Raw genomic sequence first — 22,435 nt, 5'->3', positions numbered from 1 at the left:
TTGCTGTCACCTTGTATAAGAATTAAATGAAACCAGGTTGTGAATTTGCAGCTCCATTCATTTATTTTAAAAGGGGGAATGAACCGTTTCCTCTGTGGGGAGACACACACTAGTGGTCTTTTGTCTTTAAAGGTTGTGGGGGTGGCCATGACAGCAGACTCTCTCTCTCTCCACTGTATTTTCATCTCACTGTTTCTGCAGAGAGAAATGCGGTGAAATTACCTTTGAAGGAGAAGATTCAGCAGGAGCAGATTCTGGACGTCTCCGAGGAGGAATAGGAGGGGGAATAGTAATTTCATCTGAGCTTTTTGGAAAACTTATGGAAGACACAGAAGCTGACCCTGAAAGAGTATGAAAAATTCTACTATCCATCACATTTGAATTTTTCTACTTTTCTAGTACTTTAACAGTAAATTCTAAACACACAAAGTACAATACAGCATATAAAATGTATGCCTCTTATCTAGAAGCCTTTTCCTGCTAAGTTCTTGAGGAATCAGGATTTATTTTCACAAACAAAACAATGCAGCTTAAGCCAAAGAGCTGCCAATGGTTGTGGTATTCTTAGTATTGTATCTCATATTTTAATATGCCCTCGGACCATGGATTGATAAAGGCCAGGAAAGAAACAAAAGGAATTAAGAAAATAAAATAATTGTCCCTGTTACTAGCATCCTGCCAAGCACTAATCATGAACAAACAGAAAACAAGGCATTCACTTAAAACAGTACATCTCAGTCTTCCCTTTTCAATCATGGTTTGAATTCAATCAAATTTAAGAAAAGAGTTTTCAAAATACAAGCATCAACTCATATTTCCTGAGGTTTGGCACATAACAGCAGTATCAGAAAACAGGCCCACATGCGACACAGGCCAAACTACTTAAGAAGGAGAAGAATAGCTCAATCCTAGCTAGAGCACCTACTTGAATGAAAAGGGGTGGAGGGATCAGAGTCAAAGACGCTGCAGACATCTGTGGTGCTGGAAGTGGACGATGGTGGAGGTGGGGTGAGCGGTGTTCTTGGAGAGTTTGGTGCAGAAGCAGCACTTTCTGTTTCACTCTCAGGGACACGACTGTAACTGATTTTTCTTGGCTCCTGTTGCAGAGGTGTAGGGTGTCTCATGGTGCCTGGTCTTGGGTTTGATGGACGAACACCCGGAGATTTGAGAGGATAGGTGTACTTTTTGGGCTGTGTAGAAAAAAACAAAACACTGCTTATATGAAGAACACTGAGTTAATGTAATAGTTTTTACTGTAAAATACAGTGGTACCTCGGTTTATGAACACAATTGGTTCCGGAAGTCTGTTCATAAACTGAAGTGTTCATAAACTGAAGCGAACTTTCCCATTGAAAGTAATGGAAAGTGGATTAATCCGTTCCAGACGGTTCCGCGGAGTACTCAACCTGAAGCGTACTTAACCCGAGGTATGAGTGTAATTGGTTCCGGAAGTCTGTTCATAAACTGAAGCGTTCATAAACTGAAGCGAGCTTTCCCATTGAAAGTAATGGGAAGTTAATTAATCCGTTCCAGATGGGTCTGCGGCGTTCGTAAACTGAAAATTCATAAACCGAGGTTCCACTGTACTTACTTTTTTTCTTTTAAAAAGTTTGTGCAGCTCCAACTGTATTTAATAGCATAAATTAACTGAGAATAAAATCTAAATACTCACAAATCTTGGGGGTGGCTTGACGTTACGTGGCTCTATTTCTAGAGACTTGTTGAACAGATAATCTGCAAACTCTTTTTCCATGCTATTTCCCATTGGATTCAGATTTTCAAAAAATTTCTGAAACCCAAGATATTCAGAAAAATTAGCACAGAATTGACAGATCTGTTGAACAGAAAACCAGATTAAAATCAACTCTTATTTGATGAGGACGTGCTCTAGAAATTGATAATTGAGAAATAGGAGGACTGTAGAGCTGGAAGCCAGTCTAAGGGCTGAAAATAAACTCAGGCGTAATAAAATCAGCACAATACTCTGGTCAGCAAAGGAGCTTCAACCTACAGTATAAACATTTCCTCATGGCCGTTAAAAGGAAGCTGAACCTGGAAGAGCAAAAAATCCTACTTACTCTGATATCAGCTTCTCCTCTTAGGCAGTATGGCTGGTTCTGGTACTGTTGGATCTCCCCTGTTATCTCAGCCACTTTCCTCCGCTTACTGAAATTGATAAGTTCTTTCCCATGTCGTTTGAGAAATTCAGGATTGCCTTCTTCCGTTTTCAAGATGTTTGTTAAATAAATTCCTACAATTAATGTCCAAAAAAATTGCAGCTATAAAAAGGTTATGGTCTTGCAATGGAAAACTAGAATTAAGGTTAGAGCTACAAAGACTTTGGGAAGGTTGAATTATGCACTTCAAAAATTTCTGAAGATCCAACAAAGGGATTCTTGATCTCCTCTCCTCCAAGCTTTAGCACGTGCGTGAAGCACGCAGAATGCTTCTGCGCATGCGGCGGAACGTGGAAGTAAACACTTCCGGGTCTGCCGAGTACGCAACCCGCAGCATATGCAACCAGCAGTGTACGCAACCAGAGGTATGACTGTACTGGAGAAGGGAAAAGGAAAGGAGAAGGCACACAGGCACAATGTTTGTTCTGTTAAAACACCATGGTTTATTAGACAGAGATCATTATATCTGAACCAGCCTAATGTCAAAGCACAGTCAGAAAGTATATTTATCAAGTAGAGTATAGCACACAGTTAAAAAAACAACCACAGAGTAAATTGGAGCACTTTATCTGATCTCCATCCTTTGATATTTTCCTGGTTAAGCTTGAACCACAAAGAACACTTCACAAATGCTTAGTGTTTCTAAATGAGTTAAAAACTAATTTGTATTAGTACCTAACACATGAAGATAGCTGAAAAATCAGGTCAAGGGTTCCAACTAAAATGTAGTGAAATTGTGGATTTGATATTTAACAGGGGGGAAAGCTTTTGAAGTTGAAATACTGATTCTTTGAAATGCCTGGCTATTCCAAACAATATAGCAAGCTCCACTAATATATTTAAGAAATGGCTTCTTAATAGTTCTGTGGCTTATCAACATTTTATATATTCTTCAAGAATAAATCTTACTTACCAAAGAAAGGCACACATGGAGGATTAATAGACCTGAGTTTTGCCAAGTATTTCTTATGATGGTCTTCACTCAGTTCATGAGCTTCTTCAAAAATCTTTTTCTGGCGGCTTGGGATTTGCTGAAGATGCATAAAGAAAGCTGAGACATGGACAACTACAAACCACGTTATCAGTGATCTCAAATTAAGGGCCAGTCAAATATGTAGATTCACTTGCAGGGTTCACTCACCCCTTACATACTGAAGTGCTTTCCATATCCAAAAATGGATTATATTATGTGTGGCACTGGGAAGTGCCCCTTGATTTTTTGCTCTAGTTTTCAATTGCTCAGCTTCAGCCCCACTTTCTTGTGGAGAGAAGAGACACTACTTCTTAACACAATGCTTTTCCACCATGGAGATAATCTCAGTGTAGGGAATATACCGTGTGTCCCACATTTTAAGACACCGTCTTATATTAATTTTACTCAAGAAAATAAGCCTATGGCTTATTTTCGGGGGGTGTCTTTTTATTATTATTACTGTAAGTACCTCCTTACGGCTAGTAAGAACTGTACACTGCTTTAAGAAAGCAGCGCTACAAATGAAGGCAGGAAACCCAAAGCCAAACAATGGCAACAACACTAGGTCTTGGGTGCTTTACCCGGCACCAGCAGAGAGGAAAGAGACGCAGCGATTTCCCCTCTTGCCTGGGTTACCCTTATTATTATCTGTGCAGAGCTAAACCTAAAGACCCAAAGGGCGGAGTGCCAGGAGGGGGGGAGAGACCTGCTCTTCCTTGGTCTCTGTTCCGCCCTGGGCTCTTCAGCAAAGTGATTCACACGTACACCCGCCACCATCATGACACATACGTTAGCTCACCCCCACCCATTCTTCCTTTTACCGGAGAGAGAGCAGGGAGGGGCTGTGAGCGGAATTCAGGGAGACCTGGAATTCCCCGCCAGCACCCAACAGCACCGATAAAACAGCGCTCCGCTCCGCCACAGCGTCGCGTTCACACGCCCCAGACGACTCGCCTCCCGCGAGCGCTCCGCTTCCCCCGCTGCCCGAGTTCTGGCAGAGATGGCAGGACTTAGCGAAGAGGAAAGGCTTTTCTCCCGCCCTGCTTTCTCCCTCCTTGGCTCCCCTCCTTCCCTTTCAACGAGCTGAGCCAGGCGGCGAGCGGAGCAGCGCCTTGCCTCAGACTGCATCCACCGCCTCCTCCTGGCGCCGTTAACGCTGCCACCACCACGGTTGCCCCTGCCATTTTTCTGCCGGAAAGGGGTCTGCGGGAACCAGGGCGAACCAACACACAAGTGTCGAGCTCTTTTGCCCGGTTCTGCCCTTTACTTCTCGCTGCCTCCCGCCGCCGCTCTGCCTTGGGCCATGCGGCCCGAGAACGTTTCGGCGGCGCGGCTCCTGCCGCCGCCTGTCATCCGCCGCCGCTCTGCTTCGGGCCATGCTGCCCCAGAACGTTTCGGCGGCGCGGCTCCTGCCGCCGCCTGTCATCCGCCGCTGCTCTGCTTCGGGCCATGCGGCCCCAGAACATTTCGGCGGCGCGGCTCCTGCCGCCGCCTGTCACCCGCCACCGCTCTGCCTTGGGCCATGCGGCCCGAGAACGTTTCGGCGGCGCGGCTCCTGCCGCCGCCTGTCATCCGCCGCTGCTCTGCTTCGGGCCATGCTGCCCCAGAACGTTTCGGCGGCACGGCTCCTGCCGCCGCCTGTCATCCGCCGCCGCTCTGCTTCGGGCCATGCGGCCCCAGAACATTCCGGCGGCGCGGCTCCTGCCGCCGCCTGTCACCCGCCGCCGCTCTGCCTCGGGCCATGCGGCCCCAGAACGTTTCGGCGGCGCGGCTCCTGCCGCTGCCTGTCATCCGCCGCCGCTCTGCTTCGGGCCATGTGGCCCCACAACATTCCGGCAGCGCGGAAGGGGCCAGCAGGGCTCCCGACATCGAGGGGTTTTCCCATCTGGGCGCTTGGCCCAAGTGGAAAAAAGTCCTGGGAAGAGCGGGGAGGCTCCCAGCGCGGCTCGCCTGGTGACGCACTCAATTCATGCACCCCCTCCCAACTGGTTTCAAGCCTCTCGAGGCTCTAAAGGAAAGCAAGAAGGTACGTCTTATTTTTGGGGTATGTCTTATATTTCCCGAATGCATAAAAACCCTGCCATGGCTTACTTTATGACTACGTATTAAAAAAGGGGAAACACGGTATGCAGTCTGCAAATGGGGACAAGATGCACAAAGGAACTTTTGGCAAAGAAAAAACAAGATGTCACAGAGGCTTCCTACCCTTGTACATGGGACAAAACAAACATTTGCACTGCATTTTGTAAGTGTTTAATGTAACCCTGAGATTATCTCCATGTAAAGAAAAATTTGCCCAACAGCCTTCCCAGCGCTGATGCTGAAGACTGAAGAAAAAGAAGAAAGTGGTTTTGGTTTAAATGTCTTTGTTTTTTCAATGATATTTTATTCAGCAACAGTTAAAACAATTACAGTTTCTAGATCTACATGTGACTTACCTCAAAGGTATGATCCAGTCTGTAAATAGGTGCAGAGTTCATAGCACTGACAACTTCAAGAACACCATTAAAATTGTTTAGTTCTTGGAAAACTTGCAATATCTCAATTATCCGGCATACTACAATTACTCTTTCCTCTAGGTTTTCTGTTTCTATGATGCATCTAAATGTACAAAAAGATGTACTTATCAGTACAAGAATGTTAAAAAGCACCAATTTAATATAATTTTATTTTGACAAGTGTGACTTAATACAGGGGTTTCCAAACAGCTGATATAATTACTGCAGCCAACTTCTTTTCTGAATCCAAATGGGAGAACATTAGACGTTAAACTTGCACACCAGTAGGAAAGTAAAAGTCTGCTTTCAGAAGAGTCCACCTCTTGTTTCTGTATGATCAGGGCACACACCATAGGAATGAAACAGTCTGGAGAAGTAAAACTCATACAGAGCTGCAAAGGGCCATCCGCTCCTATGGAGGGAATTCTACTGCATGATAAACAGGAATGACTGAATGATCTTATCATGCCTGATGGAGAGATGCAGCCAGATTATTGACCCTGAGAGGGAGCTGAGGCAGCAAGACTAGAGAATGAATCATGAGACATGCAATAGACAGGTTCCTGCATCCGCAGCTCCACTAAACTCAGACGAGCCTTTAATTATTTAATTTCTCAAAGCACAATTTGAGGACTACTAACTCAGTCTAAAACCAGTGCATAATTGAAAGAATATACTGTCTTTCAATTCTTAGACTTCAAACAACTGAGTTTAGGAATTATTGTTCTTGCTACAATTATTTCCTTCTATGAAGCTCCAATATTTTGCCAAGTTGCAGCTCAGGAATGATGTTGCATGCCAAGACCCCGTGATCCACAGTTCCCTAGTGGATAATAAACACACAGACAAGTGGATTTGGTTTAGGGGTTTGAATAGGCCACAACTTTATTGGTTACAAATGTGCACGGTTTGGCTTAGGCATTGGGTGAAGCCAGACTGTATCTCAACTCCCGCCCATCTGCAGACAGTCAAACTAAGGGTAAACCACCAATATGTGGAGCCCTATGACTTACATCAAACAGGGACACCCTGTGGGATCCCTGTTGGGCTCGTGGCATGGTCCAAGCCCACATCCAGGTGTCGGACAGAATCCACACCCCCAGATTCCTTGTTAACAAGATACCCTTAATAAGGAGGGGCAGGCAGAGGCTATAATCACCCCTCCATCCAAACAAAGGTTTACCCAATGCCTTTGGCTGGTGTTTTTTTTTTTTGGTCATTCCAACAAGACTCCTACCTCAGGTCTCAGACTATCTCTGTATGGACCTGGATGTTAATATCAATATTTAGAAGATCTTAGTCAAAGCACTCAAACAACTTACTTTTCAAACCACAAAGTAAGATTTGTGGTATGTCGTATCATCTTGAGCAGGTTAGGAGAATTGATTTCCTTATCTTCTTTTGTCCATACACTTCCAACCAGCTCTGATGGTTGCACAGCTCTACAAATTGACAATGAATATAATTTACAGAGAAAAGGCTATCATTTTATGGTCAATTAAGCTACTACTTGGGACGCGGGTGGCGCTGTGGGTTAAACCAGAGAGCCTAGGGCTTGCCAATCAGAAGGTTGGCAGTTCAAATCCCCGCAACGGGGTGAGCTCCCATTGTTTGGTCCCAGCTCCTGCCAACCTAGCAGTTCAAAAGCACACAGTGCAAGTAGATAAATAGGTACTGCTCCAGTGGGAAGGTAAACGGTGTTTCCGTGTGCTGCTCTGGTTCACCAGAAGTGGCTTAGTCATGCTGGCCACATGATCTGGAAGCTGTCTGTGGACAAACGCCAGCTCCCTCAACCAGTAAAGCAAGAGGAGCGCTGCAACCCCAGAGTCGTCCGCAACTGGACGTAACGGTCAGGGGTCCCTTTACCTTTAAGTTACTACATACATCTAGATTATTACAAATAACCAATAATTCTGAAATCAGGTTCTGGAAGCTTATAGCTTACAAACTTTGCTTTCATAACACATTTTTAACAGTGAGCTCCAAATAGCCAACATATGAAAATAAATTAACACTTTACTACCTATATCAAATTCACATTAATATATACTGGAGTCACAATTTGGAACATTGCTCCCCAAATGCAATATGAATAGCTTTGCTAGTAAGAACTGAATGCAGAAATGACCAGCACCAAACACTACATTGCTTGCATATTATGATGTAGAAGAGAATAATATTGCTTTCAGAGCTACCTGTAAAGTTCAGATTCAAGTAATGTGAGCTGTCGAGCAATTTCTATTGGATGCAACGTGAGCAGGTCAAATGTTTCAATGTGTCCTGGCTTGCTAATATGCCACTCAATTGGAGGTGGTGAGCTTTCAAAAGTAATATTGTGACTTGGCCCAATTGCTTGTGCTTGCTTTTTCCTATGGATTATCTTTGTAATTGACTCAACCCATTTCTTCATAGCTTTACCTGAGAAGTAAAAGAAAAAGACATTCTAGCATTTGAATAATAACAATGTTACCTAGTAGCTAGAAACGTTCCAATAATGAAAATACTCATTTACCTACCGGTAATGGGAGAACAGTGGAAGACAATGTGAGAAATTCAGAAAACGAAACCAGAGTCATCTGATCTAGCACCAACAGCCAGATGCAACCAGGAAACTCACAAATAAGGCACGGAGGAGACAGTCATCCCCTTTGTTCCCAGCATTTAGTGATGAGGCCTATAATGTACTGTTTCTGAACATGAGGCCCCAGACACAGATCTACATTTTAAAATGCCTAATCCTTTTGCTTAAACCTAGCTAAACTAGCGATCATCATGTCTTGTGGTAATGTATTTCCTAAGTGTTGTATGTCGCTACAAGAGAGTACCAGTTTGTCCCCAATCCCCACCACCACCACCACACACTATCACCTTGGCTCTAGCCAGAAGAGACTGAGAGAAGACAAGATAGCTACAGTGGCACCTCGACTTACGAAGACGATCCGTTCCACGGCCGTCTTCGTAAGTCGAGGTTTTCGGTTGTTGAAGCGCGCTGTTGGTGCATGCGCGAAGCGTGATTTCACGCTTCTGCACATGCGCCGACCGTGCGCGGCGAAAAGACTTCCGGGGTTGTCGACTTCGGAAGTTGAAACCTTCAGAAGTCAAAGCGTTCAGATGTCGAGGTATGACTGTATCTTCAAATATCTGAAGGTCTGTTACAAGGAAGATGGAGCAAGCTTGTTTTCTCTTGCTCTGGAGGGTAGGACACAAACTAATGGCTTCCAGTTACAAGAAAGGAGATTCTTAGTAAACATCAGAAAACTTTCTGACAGTAAAAGCTATTGGACAATGGAACGGACTCCCTCAGAAGGTGGCAGACTCTCCTTCATTGGAGGTTTCTAAGCAGATGTTGGATAGGATGGCCATTTGTCATGGATACTTTAGTTGAGATTCCTACATTGCAGGGGATTGGACTAGATAACCCCCAGGGTCCCTTTCAACTACAATTCTATTGACAGGGAAAGCGAGTGTCCTGGCCCTCTGTACAGTGGCCTGGAAACTTTTGGAATTACTAAAGCCAAATATCCTTCATATCCTATTTCAATCACAACAGTATTTGTCAGTAGCTTAGAGAGATCCCTGAGCTCTTAACTTCCGATCAGTACCAAAAGACACCCACCTACAGCCAAGCATCTAACTGCCTAGAATGGCCTTTTCTGCACCTGGAAATCTTACTTCCAGTTGCTACCATAATCTTCAACAAAAACTGGAGGGAAATTATTTTTTTAGTCCTAAAATCAGTGTGACTTTGAGATCAGTCTTGCTGCCACATGCTCAGCCTGAATGACTCTTGGATCTCCTGGCTCAGGGTGCCTATCTGTGTATCTCATTAGTGACCTCTGCCTTATGAAGCCCAACTGGCAAACTGAAACATTACAATTCAATAAAATAGGTACAAAAGAAAAAGAAGCAGATCATGCAAGATCTTTGCAATAATCAAATCAAATACCTCTGACAGTGCCAATGAATTCTTCCAACCGTTGCAGTAGATCTACATCTCTCTCAAAATCATAGAAGTGATGCTCCACCCAGTGCCGGCATACATTTAGAACTCTATAACATTAACAGAAATTATACAATATTTGAGGACAAGGTTTATACGATATATTTTTGACAAAGTCTATTAGAGCCGTAGGGCTGGTTTCATTTTACAGCATATATACTGTCCTGACTCCCTGAAGAAGTGCTGTACAGCTGTCAGGATCCATGCCAAAACTCCTGTCTGACTTGCTGGGCCTCAAAATGGAGGACTAGAACACTGAGTTCCCCCAATCTCCAGTCCAAGCTCTGGTAGCTGGGTGAATGTGTGCAGTGGTAGCAAACCTAGCCAGAGCAAAAGGTCAGTTTATGTCTATGGTCATCCTCAAAAATGTTAAAAGGTATGTCTCTCAATGATGAATTCTATCTCCCTCTAGATTGCAATGGCTCGTGCATCATCTAGTGGAATTAAAATGGTGAATAAACAATACAGAATATGAGACACAATATTAGTTAGGTGATATAATGTTCTGGAAAAGGTTAAAAGTATCACTGAATTAAGATCTGTAATGAAGAAAATATATAAGTAACAATACTATTAAGTGAAACACAAGGTAGATGAAGTGCCATTTCTGAAATATTTTCAGATAAGGCATATCATAACTACATTAATAAAGGTAGCACAGTTCATTAAGAAATTACACAAACTTTGAGGCATACATTTCAAATAAAGATCAGTCATGTGGAACTCTGGATCAGAAGTGGGTTTTTCAAAGTGCAGTGGTGGGAAGGTTGAAAAGCTCTGGTGTATGCATAGAGCATTGTACAGTCCTTTGGATCCCACCCACTGATTTTAAAAATTGGGATCTAAATCTAAATAAGATGCAGTTTACACACTTAAGATTACTTACCGGAGCTGTACAGGTTGTATATATTCCTTCCTAAATCTTTTTAGCTCTGCGCTAAGAGGTTGATCTCCATTCTCCATAGCTATGCGGTCTGCTTCCGTTGGTTCAGGTTCTGGAATTTCAAATCTAATGTGGGATAGTAATGTAAAAAGTAGGTTACTAAACATGTATTTAACATTTGCAATGAATGATAAGGGATAGGATTAAAATTCTGCAGTGAGTCACTCAACAAGTCCCACTGTTGCTCAGGCATAAGCCGGAGGGGACAGCGGGGCTTGCACAGCTGATGTGCAGGGAAGCTTCTTCTTTGCACATCAGCTGAGGCGGTCAACAAGACCCGCTGCCCTTCCGGCTCACATGAGATAGGGGACTGCAGGGTTTGCTCAGCTGATGTGATGTTAGCTGGGGAGGCTCTGGGGAGAGTCTCCCCATGAGCTAGGAGCACTCTCCAGGGTGATCCCCATTTCTGGATTCTACTTCTGGGTTCCTGGTACCCCATGTACACATAGTTACATGCAAATAGAGCACATGTGAATGGGAAGTTGCCTGTACTTCAAATTAAATATGTGTTTAATTTCACACACATTAAAGCAGTCAAGTGCTGTAACTTCATTTATTTAGGTATGCACGTAAAGCACAGAATGTGGAATTGAAGATTCACACCAAATTGGGAAGAAATTATTTCCCATGAAATATGCATTTGGGTTTTTCTTAAATGCAAATCTGTAAAGGAATATGGATTAGCTTCTGGTTTCCCACGAACAGAGTTCCACTGATAGGATAGCTCTATTAGAGGAAGGGAGAGGCGGCAAATTTTAGTCTCCCTTAACTTCCATTCTGGAGGTAGTGGACAATAGCCAGGGTGTGCTTAGGGGGAAGAGGGAATAGGCATAAGCACACACACCCCTTTCCACAGGATAAAAGTTTTATTTTAAAACTCATCTCAGAAGAAGGGAACCAAAATTACAACACAGTATTTCAGAAAAGTCCTCTTACCGTTCTATCAGGAGACTCAGTAATTCCTGAGGCTTGCAAAAAGATCTATATGTTGTAAGAAATGTTCGAACAAAGTTGGGATCTAGGATAGACAAAATAAATATTTCACTATATTGTTTTAAATATAAGTGTTAACTTCAGAAGCCTCAAACCCTGGAGTCTGATGCAGATGTAAGAGATGTCACCTAATCGTGGCTGAGGGAATGGGGAAAGGGCATTCATTCTAGATGGATTTCTGCTCTCTTTGTAGGCAAAAAGGTAAAGCAACATCTTGCTTCTGGGACTCTGGAGCCAACTGTATTTTACTGAAGGGAGTACTAGCCAGTGAGGAAGCAGGGTGGTGTTGTGCATCTGGCCTAATAACACTGCATGTCATTGCCAGTTACTGAGAGAGGGACAAGACATTAAGGAACTTGATGGGGGCATTGAACTGGCTTTGCCACTGTGCCTGCACCACACCAAGCTCCCTGCTGCCTTGCCCCTCCCCCTCTTGGTAGTCAGCAGCGTGTGTGGCATTGGGAAACTAGGTGAGTAGCACACACACACACCCCAGCCTGGGCCACCCTGCTAGCTGCTACTGCTTGAGGGGTGAAATGTGTCCCTAGATTGTGAAGGTAGCTCCAAGCTAGGAAACTACACATGTGAAAGAATCAAATAACAATGCAAACCACACTCAAACATGAAAACACATCATCTGATGGGTGGTCAGAATGTACTACCAGAAGAACAGAAGTTTATCAGAAAAGAGTTTCCCCCTTCTTTCCTGTACACAGGAGGGTGTTTAACTTAAGCATGTCAAGCAGCAGTAAATCCCAGGATAAGCACATCTGCTGTACAGGACCTAAAAGGCTCTGAGCAAAACCATTTGCTTAAAGTTGCTCTGGCTGAAGATTTAGCTAGGGACAAACACAAATCTTTGTTTTGCCAAAGGCCAAATGTAATCATATAGCAGTATAACTAAAAGTATGATTTAAACCAGGGGTCCCCAGACTTTCTGCGCGGCGGGCCGGTGCCCGCCGCGCCGACCGCGCGGTGGGCCGGAGGGCAGGGGAGTGCGCGCGCAGCGGGCCGGAGGGCGGGGGAGTGCGCGCCCGTGCGCATGCGCACACACACGGGAAAAAAATCGCCAAAAAACGCTTGTGCGCATGCGTATGGGCCTCCCCCGACCCGGAAGTGCACCAGAAATGACCTCTTCCGGGTCGGGAGAGGCCCATACGCATGCGCACAAAGGATTTTCGGCGATTTTTTGCCGATTTTTTAGATCGTCGCTGCGCCGCGCGCCGTGAGAGCGGGCGGCGGCAGCGGGCGGCGGGAGTCGTCGCGGGCCGGATTGGAAGGCCGATTGGGCCGCATCCGGCCCGGGGGCCGTAGTTTGGGGACCCCTGATTTAAACCCATAGCATAACCCACTGAAATATCCAGTACCTTTTACAACAACAAAAATACAGTACTAATAACTACAAAAAAGGCTCCTGCTTCTCTACAATTTTACCAAGAGACAACTCTCCTGAACCAGAAATAATCTCTTCCTCCCTGCCAAGCTTACACTGCTTTTAGTTTTGTTGTATCTAAATTAGAAGACAAGGATCAAAATTGAATATTTTAAAGTGTCCACTGCTACCACGTCTATAGTGGTTCGAGATTCTTGAAGGGTTGAATTTAACCACCATGGTTCCTTCAGACTGCAGCAAGAGAAAGTCAAGGCCTACCGCACAGCACATGAAACGACTTGAATGCAGTTACCCTAATTGGTGTGTCCTCACATCTTCCTTGATGCACTTGGTGAGAAAGAATGAGGTGCAGGGTGGAAGGTGACCTCTGGCTCTTTGGGTGAGCTTTGTAAAAGCCTTCCCTGACCAAGAATGGAAAACAGTTTGGGATTTGGGGAGAGGCCCTGCCTACCCAATCCCAGAGATGGGATCTTCCGCGTACTGAATTTCCTCCTACCTACAAGGAGAGAATAAGCCTCATACAGTCGTACCTCGGTTTACGAACCGCTCGGGTTGCGAACAGTTCGGGTTACGAACTCCGCAAACCCGGAAGTGTTTTCGGTGCGCGTGCATCCTGCGCATGTGCAGAAGCGGCATGCGCGCTTTGCGCATGCGCAGAAGCGGCGCTCGGTTTGCGACCTTTTCGGGTTACGAACTGCGACCCGGAACGGATCGCGTTCGTAACCCGAGGTACTACTGTAGTTATAAAACTCATACCTTTCTATCACTTTGTTTGATGTTACTATACAGCAAGTTCAATTTTCCTACTAAATTCTTTTCCTGCAATGACTTCATAGAGCCAAGTAGTTGGTTAAAAATACATACACACAGTTAAGTCAGGATGTCTGTCTATGTGATAAATCTCTCCTCAAACAGGCATTTTAAAAAGCTAAAAGAACAACAACAGCTAAAAAAATCATAAATAACCATTCTTGAATGCGTTAAGAAAGGAAATGGACACTATGCTGACGCACAAGCATTCAACGTATCAAAGCTCTATAAATAGAACAGCAGAACCCTCCAAGAGAAAAAAGTTGCAAGCTCTTTCAAAACCGGAAGGGCCAAATCAGGAAATGGAAATGAACTTTTACCACACACAGAACTGTGAACAGAGGCAAAAATACCCAAAGGCTTTGGGAAGATGTAAAAATTCTGTCAAATAACCCATACTGCATTTAATTGCCATTTGCTCAATCTGGCCACGTTTACACCACAAGGAGCTAATGGTCCCAATTCCAACTTCCCATTCATTTACACAAACTAGCTACCAACAAAAAACATCCCAGTATATGGGGAAGAATGGAGAGGGCCAGAGCTTCTCTACCAGGTGAGCCAAGGCAAACCCACCCACCTTCCCCCATTACGATTTTGCAGAACCCAACCTTGTGCAAAAGGACTTCAGCTGACACAACAGGACTTCTTCTCCAACCTGCAGTTCCCTGTGTGTCTCCAAAATCTGCAATTGGGGGGGGGGTCCTCCAACCCTCCAGAGCAGGTTTTGAGGATACACAGAGGCTGAAATGGAGAAGAGAGAAAGTCTTGTTGCAGGAGCTGAAATCCATTCTGCTTGCCCATGGACAGCATTGGATGCAACTGATTATTTTTTATTCAATCTATTAGTTGCTTTCTACAAGGAATCTCAAAGCGATTAACAAAAATAGAATGCCAATAATACAAAATGCATGTTTATTTTAAAACCAGAACACCACTAAAAGTGGTTAAAACATAAATAGCTCCTCCCATCAACAAAAGCTCAATCAAAGACTTACCCAGTTAAAGTATAAACAGAGCAAGGAGAGCATTCTACAAATGGGAGGACACCACTGAAAAGCTTTACTATGGTCTGTTGAAATGATAATGACTTTATTCTATTTATCGTGCTGATTTGGTAATAATGAATTTCAGCGTTTAATTTCGAGGTCCCCTAACCTATGTATAAGGATATTATTTTTCTCAAAAGTAGTGGCTTTATCTGTTAGAATAGTCAACAGAAAAAGCCAGAGAAAAGAAACAGTTGATATGGAAGCACATACACTACTAATTGATGATTTTAAGAAAACATTAGTGATGGAATTTAGATCTTTTAATGACCAATTTAAGCAATTTGAAGAGAATGTATTTGTTCAGTTAGAAGAGGTGAAAAGTGGTATTTATTCCAGATTTAGAACTCTGCAACTCAAAAAACAAGCAAGGGAAACTATCCAAATATATCAGAATGTTCATGCACAGCAGTTTCTGTTTACTGTTCTCATGAAAAAGAAGTGGAAAAGGTATGTGCATTTTTCTAGGAACTCAATGGAGCTGTGTGCATGCTGCATTTCTGTAGCAGTGGATGCAGAATTCAGCAACCTGCTTTTTCATTTTTTAAAAGCTAATATCTGGCCCTTTTAGTACTTGGGTGGCGTGGGTTAAACCACTGAGCCTAGGGTTTGCCGATCAGAAGGTCGGTGGTTCGAATCCCCATGACAGGGTGAGCTCCCGTTGCTCGGTCCCAGCTCCTGCCCACCTAGCAGTTCGAAAGCACGCCAAAGTGCAAGTAGATAAATAGGTACAGCAGGAAGGTAAACGGTGTTTCTGTGCACTGCTCTGGTTTGCCAGAAGCGGCTTTGTCATGCTGGCCACATGACCTGGAAACTGTACACCGGCTCCCTCGGCCAATAACGCGAGATGAGCGCTGCAACCCCAGAGTCGGTCACGACTGGACCTAATGGTCAGGGGTCCCTTAAAAAAAACAAAAACCTTTCAAAAGCTTCAGAAGCCAGAGTAGTGAATGAATACGTTTTTCAGTAGGTGCACAAGGAATAGCTTAAGCGTGTTTACCAGTCCTATAACTAGCAAAATCACAAAAATATGCATATCTATGCTAAAATACAGATTTTGCACAATTTATACATGACCTAAAACCATTCTTTTAATTAATGCAGAATTTGGATTGGGGTTCTGAATTCCTTTTAGCATGAAATACACACAGCCCTGTATACAACTGTGGCATATTACGGATACTGCATAGTAAGTGCTATTCTTGTAACTATATTCTGCACCCATTAGCCAGAAAAAGGAGAGGAGAGAATTCTACATAGAAGTCCTCCTGAATACAATTTCCATGGATTTAACCTTCCTCTCTGAAATGAAATATTAAAAGCTAGCATGGGAAAAAGCATCCTAAGTCGGATGAGCATACCCCCACCACTATTAAATGCACCATGCTTTAACACAACATTTAAGTGTTTCTCAATGAAACTATTTTGTAAAGTGGAATGGCCTTTAGGATATGTGGACAAGTTTAAATAATTAAGATTTTCACCATTAATATACTGTAAGCAAAGCACATAAAATAGGTGAACCAATTGCATATGAGGGTACCTTAAATAAGTCTAGACATGCGCATTCCAAAATATTTGATTTAATACTTAACTGCTAAATTACAACTTGTGCAAATTATAGGTAATGTTTTCAATTTATTTGAGACCACCTGATTCAGGTGATTTAAGATAAGCATATTCCTGTATTTTAAAAAAATATAAATTGATATGGTCTTATATATTCATTAGCACTACTGTATTACAAAACAATATTACAAAACCACATTGTTACACATAAATACTCTCTCTTCTGTTAGGCAGCTGCTGAAGTTTATAGATGTAATAAATTAGTCCATACTATCTGTTTTTGCTTCTGTATGTATACTAGTACAACTGACATGACATTTCAATTGAACCTGTTTCCCAAAGAACAACTCTATTTCTCTGTAGGTTTGTTAATGTTAACAGGGTATTAATGCTAATCAACTGGATGTATGCTAAAGTCTTTTTGTTCTTTATCTCAGAGATAAATGATCCAGCATCCAAGCTACTGGGCAGGTGTAACTAGAGGCATAGTCACTCAACTCAAGGATACCACTAAAAGTTTTTTACAAGCTGCCACTTTTATCAGAAACCTATACCACCTTGATTCTCTGGCTATATGGAAGATAGAAGATACTAATAAACTAAAATTCATTCAAACATAAATTCAGACATTTTAAAGACCTGGAAAAATTCCTTACCAGCATACATATGGTATGTAAGTCTCTCAATGAGTTTGACAACAGTTCCTGCCTTGATAATAGGAATTCCAGATTTGGGCTGCATGTTTTCTTCAAAAACAATATTCTCTTCAGAATCAGGTTCTGCAAACCTATAAAGCTCAGGACTTGGAAATCTCATCTGTTCTTCCTTCTCTTCTTGTTGCAATGTTACATCTAACATTCGCTCCAAGGTGCTTCTATACTGTAAAGAGATCAAGGCTGCCATCCAGTTGTTTTTCTCTTCTGCCGATTTTGCAGCAAATATAACACTGTTCTCATCTTTCAAAATTATTTCAAAGGCATGTTTGTACTCATTAGTGTCATCTTTATCATTGATCTGTACCTTCCGCATGAGAAACTTTTCTTTCAGACGATATTCTGCATTGCTAGCACCAGGCAATCTTGGCTGGCCATGATTTGATTTACAACAAATCATTAGACCATCAAAGAGAAATATATGTCTTTCATGCTTGGCACCCACACGTGTGAGAGTTCCCTCCATTATAAATTCATTGCAGCACTGTCCTATATCTTTACCCTCCCAACCATCAATGTTCTTCTGGATCTCATTCATTTTCTTGATCGCTAGCTGCTTCCCCTTCATTTGTTGACTATAGAACCGGCATGCAGATTCACTTTGAAAGAGAAACAAAATGACATTAATTCAAACAGTAGCTGCACATACTAGCAGAAAAATAACTAATGCAGGCTAACTTTGAAAACAATTAGCCTGAAGAAGTATTCAAAGAATGTTCCATGAGTCAGCTTCAAACGTCCAAGACTTGAAAGTGCTATGGTCACTGTTAATATTTAAATTATATGCCTAATACAGAATTCCAGTTGACCAATCAATTTTGATTAAACAGCAAAGTGGAAACTAATATTTTCTGATAAAGACTGCAAGCATCTGAAATAAAATCTGACACGACACTGTTGTTTACTTTAAATACAGCACACACCACAATAACTGCATCAAGAGTTAACAAAAAATTGTTAGGCATTTCAAATGGTTCGGCATGGTATTTTTATTTCTTAACAGCTAATGAAAACCTTTTTTTTCTTGCTGCTTACCAGAAGATTCTCAAGATGCATTCACTAGAAGTGTACAAGGACACACACATATCAGAGACTCTGAAAACAATAGCTATCTGGACTTTGATGTCACTTCCTTTGAAAAAGTAGGCTTGCCACAAACTGCTTTGTTCATTGTTTACTGAAAGAGGAAACTGGAAAGCCTGGCTTTATAGAACAACAAACCAGGCTAAAAGCAAGGGGTGTGGTGCGGGGTGGAAATGCATTTACCTAAGTCTTCTCTTTGCAAGACTTTTTGAGCATATCCTTTCCATACTACTCTGAAGATTAAGTAGGGCTGTAATTGCTTGCTTCAAACACTCTTTGTCCTCTTGATCTTCGCTTTTCTCTTCTAATTGCTATGAAAGTAAAAATAATAGTTAATACTTCTACAGAAGTTTACAAATCAGATTTCATCCTTCAGCAGCAAAAAAAGTTGTCAGAGTGCCTTAAGAGATCAAATAATATGTTAGTAATCTATGAGAAGGGCTCATGAAACCTGCTCAAGTGTTCACATTCCATGGAAGGAATCATAGTACTGAGACACTGAGATAGAGGCTGTCAACTGCTATCAGTTTAAGTTAAGAGTCTTAACTTGGAGAAAGGAGACTAAGAAAGATAAATGGTTGCAAGTAAAGAAGCCAAACTGAAGAGTCCAACATCTAGCTTTAATTAAAATCTAGATGCTAAGTTTTCAATAACAGACTGTTTCCAGTCTATAACTTAAGTGTGTAATTCTACAACCCAGTGTCTAAGTTGTGAAATCCCCTTCCCACAGAGGTGTGTCAGGCATCTTCATTATGTTTTTTTATTTGTAGGCTTAAGACCAGGGGTCCCCAAACTTACCCGGCTTTGGGCGGGGGAGCCTGCACCCATACGCATGCACAAGCGCTATTTCCGGCACACTTCCGGGTCAGAGGAGTGCCAGAAATAACTTGTGCGCATGCGCACGGGCCTCCTCCAACCCAGAAGTGCGCCGAAAATTATGCTTGCACATGCGCGCAAGCTATTTCCAGAGCTCCTCTGACCCGAAGTGGCAGCCGCGCCACGCCACTAAGAGCGGGCGGCGGGGGTCACTGTGGGACGGATAAAAGAGGCCTTCGGGCTGTATCTGGCCCACGGGCCGTAGCCTGGGGACTCTGCTTAAGACGCACATTCATACCCCTTTAACACCAAAGATATACAACTCACCCTATTCTCTTGACTGTAATTTAACTTTTTAAAATCCCAGATACATTTGCCTTGTGGCCTTTACTATCATGTAGGTGTCAGATCAAAATGTTTTAATCCCTTTAAGGCATTTTAAGGCCTCCTATTTTAAACACTGGTTTTGTAGAAAAATTCACTTTGAAGTTTAACTGTTTTATTTGATTTTCATTTTCTTTTTAGTATCTTGTTATGCTTTTAATTATATCAACCACCTTGGCACAAGATTTTATGAAGTGTGGCACATGAACACCGTAAATTCATATTTACCTACATCAGCACTCTACTCACTAGTTGTGCACTGTTCTTAAGAAAAACCCCAGTGCCAAAAGCAAGATCACATGACAATATGAGTGGGTTGCAAATGCTATTTAAAATTAAACATAAAATCTTTAAAATATTAGACGCAATCATGTCTACCACTCTCTTACCTTTAAAAGTTCAAAATAGTGAAGGCAATGGTAAACAGGAACGAGAAGCAGTCTGGGTAAAACATACTGAACAGCTTCTTTAAAACCATCTCCTATTGACTAGAAATGAAAAGATATTTCAGTTTCACCATCAAGTCTAATTATTACATCATTTGCATTGTAAACTTTACTACTTAACTCTTAGAATTTTGAAGTGTCAGGCATAGCTCTAGTGGCTTTAGCCCAAACGTAGCAGAGTTTTCCTGCACAGCGCAGAAGCTAGTTGAGGTGGAAATGACTAGTCGGCTAGACGCAGAGTAACTATTTACAGGATTTATTAAAAGAAAATAAAAGCAGCAGAGTTTCTGCATACAAAGCAAAGCAAAATAAATCCTTACTCTTCCTCTCTCCAACCATATACACAGCACTTCTACTCCTAACACCTAACAAAAACCAACTGTGCTAGCATTCCTTGATAACAGAGTTCAGTGCTGGTCGTTAACCAATCAGAAGAGAGTAGTTTCTAGGTCAGGCAGACCTTGGCTTTCTGCCAAGAGTAAATTGACACTGCCTTGAGTTAATTGTGTGAAGCCAGAATCTGTAAGTTTCCCATGAGAACCAATTAACCAATTAACAGAAACTGAACATTAACATACCTGTAAATAGAATGCTGCACCAGGCTTTGACAGTAGGCTAAGAAAATGGTCATGAAAACCAGTCCGCAAAATATCTTGAGTGTACGATTCATAAGGATCAAATGCTAGCTCCTAAATAAAGGATTTTAGAATATTTCAGTTTACTCAAACACTGTTTCAATGCTATCATGCAATAGACAGATAGGTAGGTAGGTAGGTAGGAATATGTTTACCGCCTTATGTTAATTTGGGAACCCAATCAATATTAGTGCATACCATACAAGAAACTGGCCAATGCACCAACATTCATTGGATTCCAATTTGTTTTGGTCATTAGCAAGTCAGTGGAATAGGGAGTAAAGCTTACATGGTAGAACAAAACAAAACAAAACAAAACACAAAACAAAACAACACAAGACAAGACACAGGCTCCTGATTGTAAGTGAAATTAATTACTCAGTTTATTAACATGCAGTGCTTAAATGTATAATTAAATTATTATATATATATATATAGAATAATAAATAGGTTATAAATGATATAGAAGTTATATAGAAAGAAATTAAAACGAGGTAAGACAAAATGTTTGAAAATATAGCAACCTACGTATGACAGAGTTTAAAGCAGGCTTGCTCAACCTAGGCCCTCCATATGTTTTTGGCCTACAACTCCCATGATCCCTAGCTAGCAGGACCAGTGGTCAGGGATTATGGGAATTGCAGTGTCAAAACATCTGGAGGGCCAAGGTTGAGGAAGCCTGGTTTAAAGCAACTGGATATAATTCACGTATGAACTAATAAGTAGCATTGTCTAATCAATAAATATTTGGAGATGAGAGGAGATATTTTTTTCTTAAAGATTATATACCGAGACACACTAGAAGTAGAAGTTACAGGTAGGTAGCTGTGTTGGTCTGCCGTAGTCAAAACAAAATTAAAAAATTCCTTCCCATAGCACCTTAGAGACCAACTAAGATTGTCATTGGTATGAGCTTTCGTGTGCATGCTTATCTGAAGAAGTGTGCATGCACACGAAAGCTCATACCAATGACAAACTTAGTTGGTCTCTAAGGTGCTACTGGAAGGATTTTTTTTATTTTGTTAGAAGTAGAAGAACATGCACAGCTAGCTGTGTACATGGTAACTAGTTTCTAACAAGTAATCTATCCCTCTAAGTCATTCAGTTGAAATTTTTAGCCAACATAAACTGCTTAGAGTATGGCATTATAAAAAATATTATTGCAGTTTATAGGATACATCTAGAATTTATTAGTAATATGTAGCATATAAGCAACAAATCTATAAATACTATTACCTACCTCAGCTAAATCTTCAAAACAGCTTCCAACTAAGGGATGGGGACTACCTTCATCTGTCATTTCTACTGTGTCTTCAATATGGCCCAACAACTTCACACTAAGTTCATGAATATCTGATATTCGACTGAATATATTTTCTACATCCTGCAAAAATGAATGGATTGATAAATAGTAATTGGAGATGGGAATTAGTCGACCAAAGCAAGAATAAATACTGCAGAACCTCCTGAATAATACAGATTTCATGGAGACTATTTAAGACATAAGAAAAAATATATGAGTATTGGCTTTCCTAACAAGCATTCACTGTTTGACTAAAGAAAAATCTCTCCTGCCCTCTCCCCAAGTTATGCACAGATGTGTCTTTCACTTGGAACCAGAGCTCTTTAGAACCCAACCCTTAATTGGATTGATAATGCCATATTAGAAAATCCAGGATACCTGTAAAGGTTTGAGGGGGGGGGGGTAATATCCCATTTCAGGTCTCCAAAGAGGCAGAAGCAAGCTGGTTCACATATAACCATGAATTAAGATGTAAAACAGTCTTCAGGAATTTGTCCTGCTAGTCACTTGATTGTCTGATAAAGCTTTTAAGTGAAATACATGTATGTATGTATGTATGTATGTATGTGTGTGATGGCACCTGTAACCTGATTGACTGACTATGCAGTGGTACCTTGGGTTACAAATGCTGTAAAGGTAAAGGGACCCCT

The 22,435-nt window shown here is 42.0% G+C and overlaps 1 protein-coding gene across 1 annotated transcript in view; it reads right to left on the bottom strand.

Annotated features, from left to right (window-relative positions):
- SOS1 (SOS Ras/Rac guanine nucleotide exchange factor 1) overlaps positions 1–22,435 on the bottom strand; it is a 42,882-nt gene that overhangs the window by 5,545 nt on the left and 14,902 nt on the right. The window contains exons 6-21 of the mRNA XM_035111024.2: positions 21,723–21,866; positions 20,426–20,536; positions 19,791–19,889; positions 18,385–18,512; positions 17,062–17,717; positions 11,528–11,609; positions 10,535–10,657; positions 9,595–9,698; positions 7,844–8,066; positions 6,971–7,090; positions 5,589–5,751; positions 3,091–3,208; positions 2,079–2,251; positions 1,673–1,789; positions 926–1,190; positions 223–341 (exon numbers count right to left, since the gene is read on the bottom strand). Coding sequence (XP_034966915.1) covers positions 223–341; positions 926–1,190; positions 1,673–1,789; positions 2,079–2,251; positions 3,091–3,208; positions 5,589–5,751; positions 6,971–7,090; positions 7,844–8,066; positions 9,595–9,698; positions 10,535–10,657; positions 11,528–11,609; positions 17,062–17,717; positions 18,385–18,512; positions 19,791–19,889; positions 20,426–20,536; positions 21,723–21,866 — 2,745 coding nt within the window. The remainder of the gene's footprint in view (positions 1–222; positions 342–925; positions 1,191–1,672; positions 1,790–2,078; positions 2,252–3,090; positions 3,209–5,588; positions 5,752–6,970; positions 7,091–7,843; positions 8,067–9,594; positions 9,699–10,534; positions 10,658–11,527; positions 11,610–17,061; positions 17,718–18,384; positions 18,513–19,790; positions 19,890–20,425; positions 20,537–21,722; positions 21,867–22,435) is intronic.

Source organism: Zootoca vivipara, chromosome 3 (assembly GCF_963506605.1).
Source record: "Zootoca vivipara chromosome 3, rZooViv1.1, whole genome shotgun sequence".
Classification (NCBI taxonomy): Eukaryota; Metazoa; Chordata; class Lepidosauria; order Squamata; family Lacertidae; genus Zootoca; species Zootoca vivipara.
The sequence above is the reverse complement of the archived record's forward strand: the minus strand, read 5'-3'. Positions and strand labels throughout refer to the sequence as shown.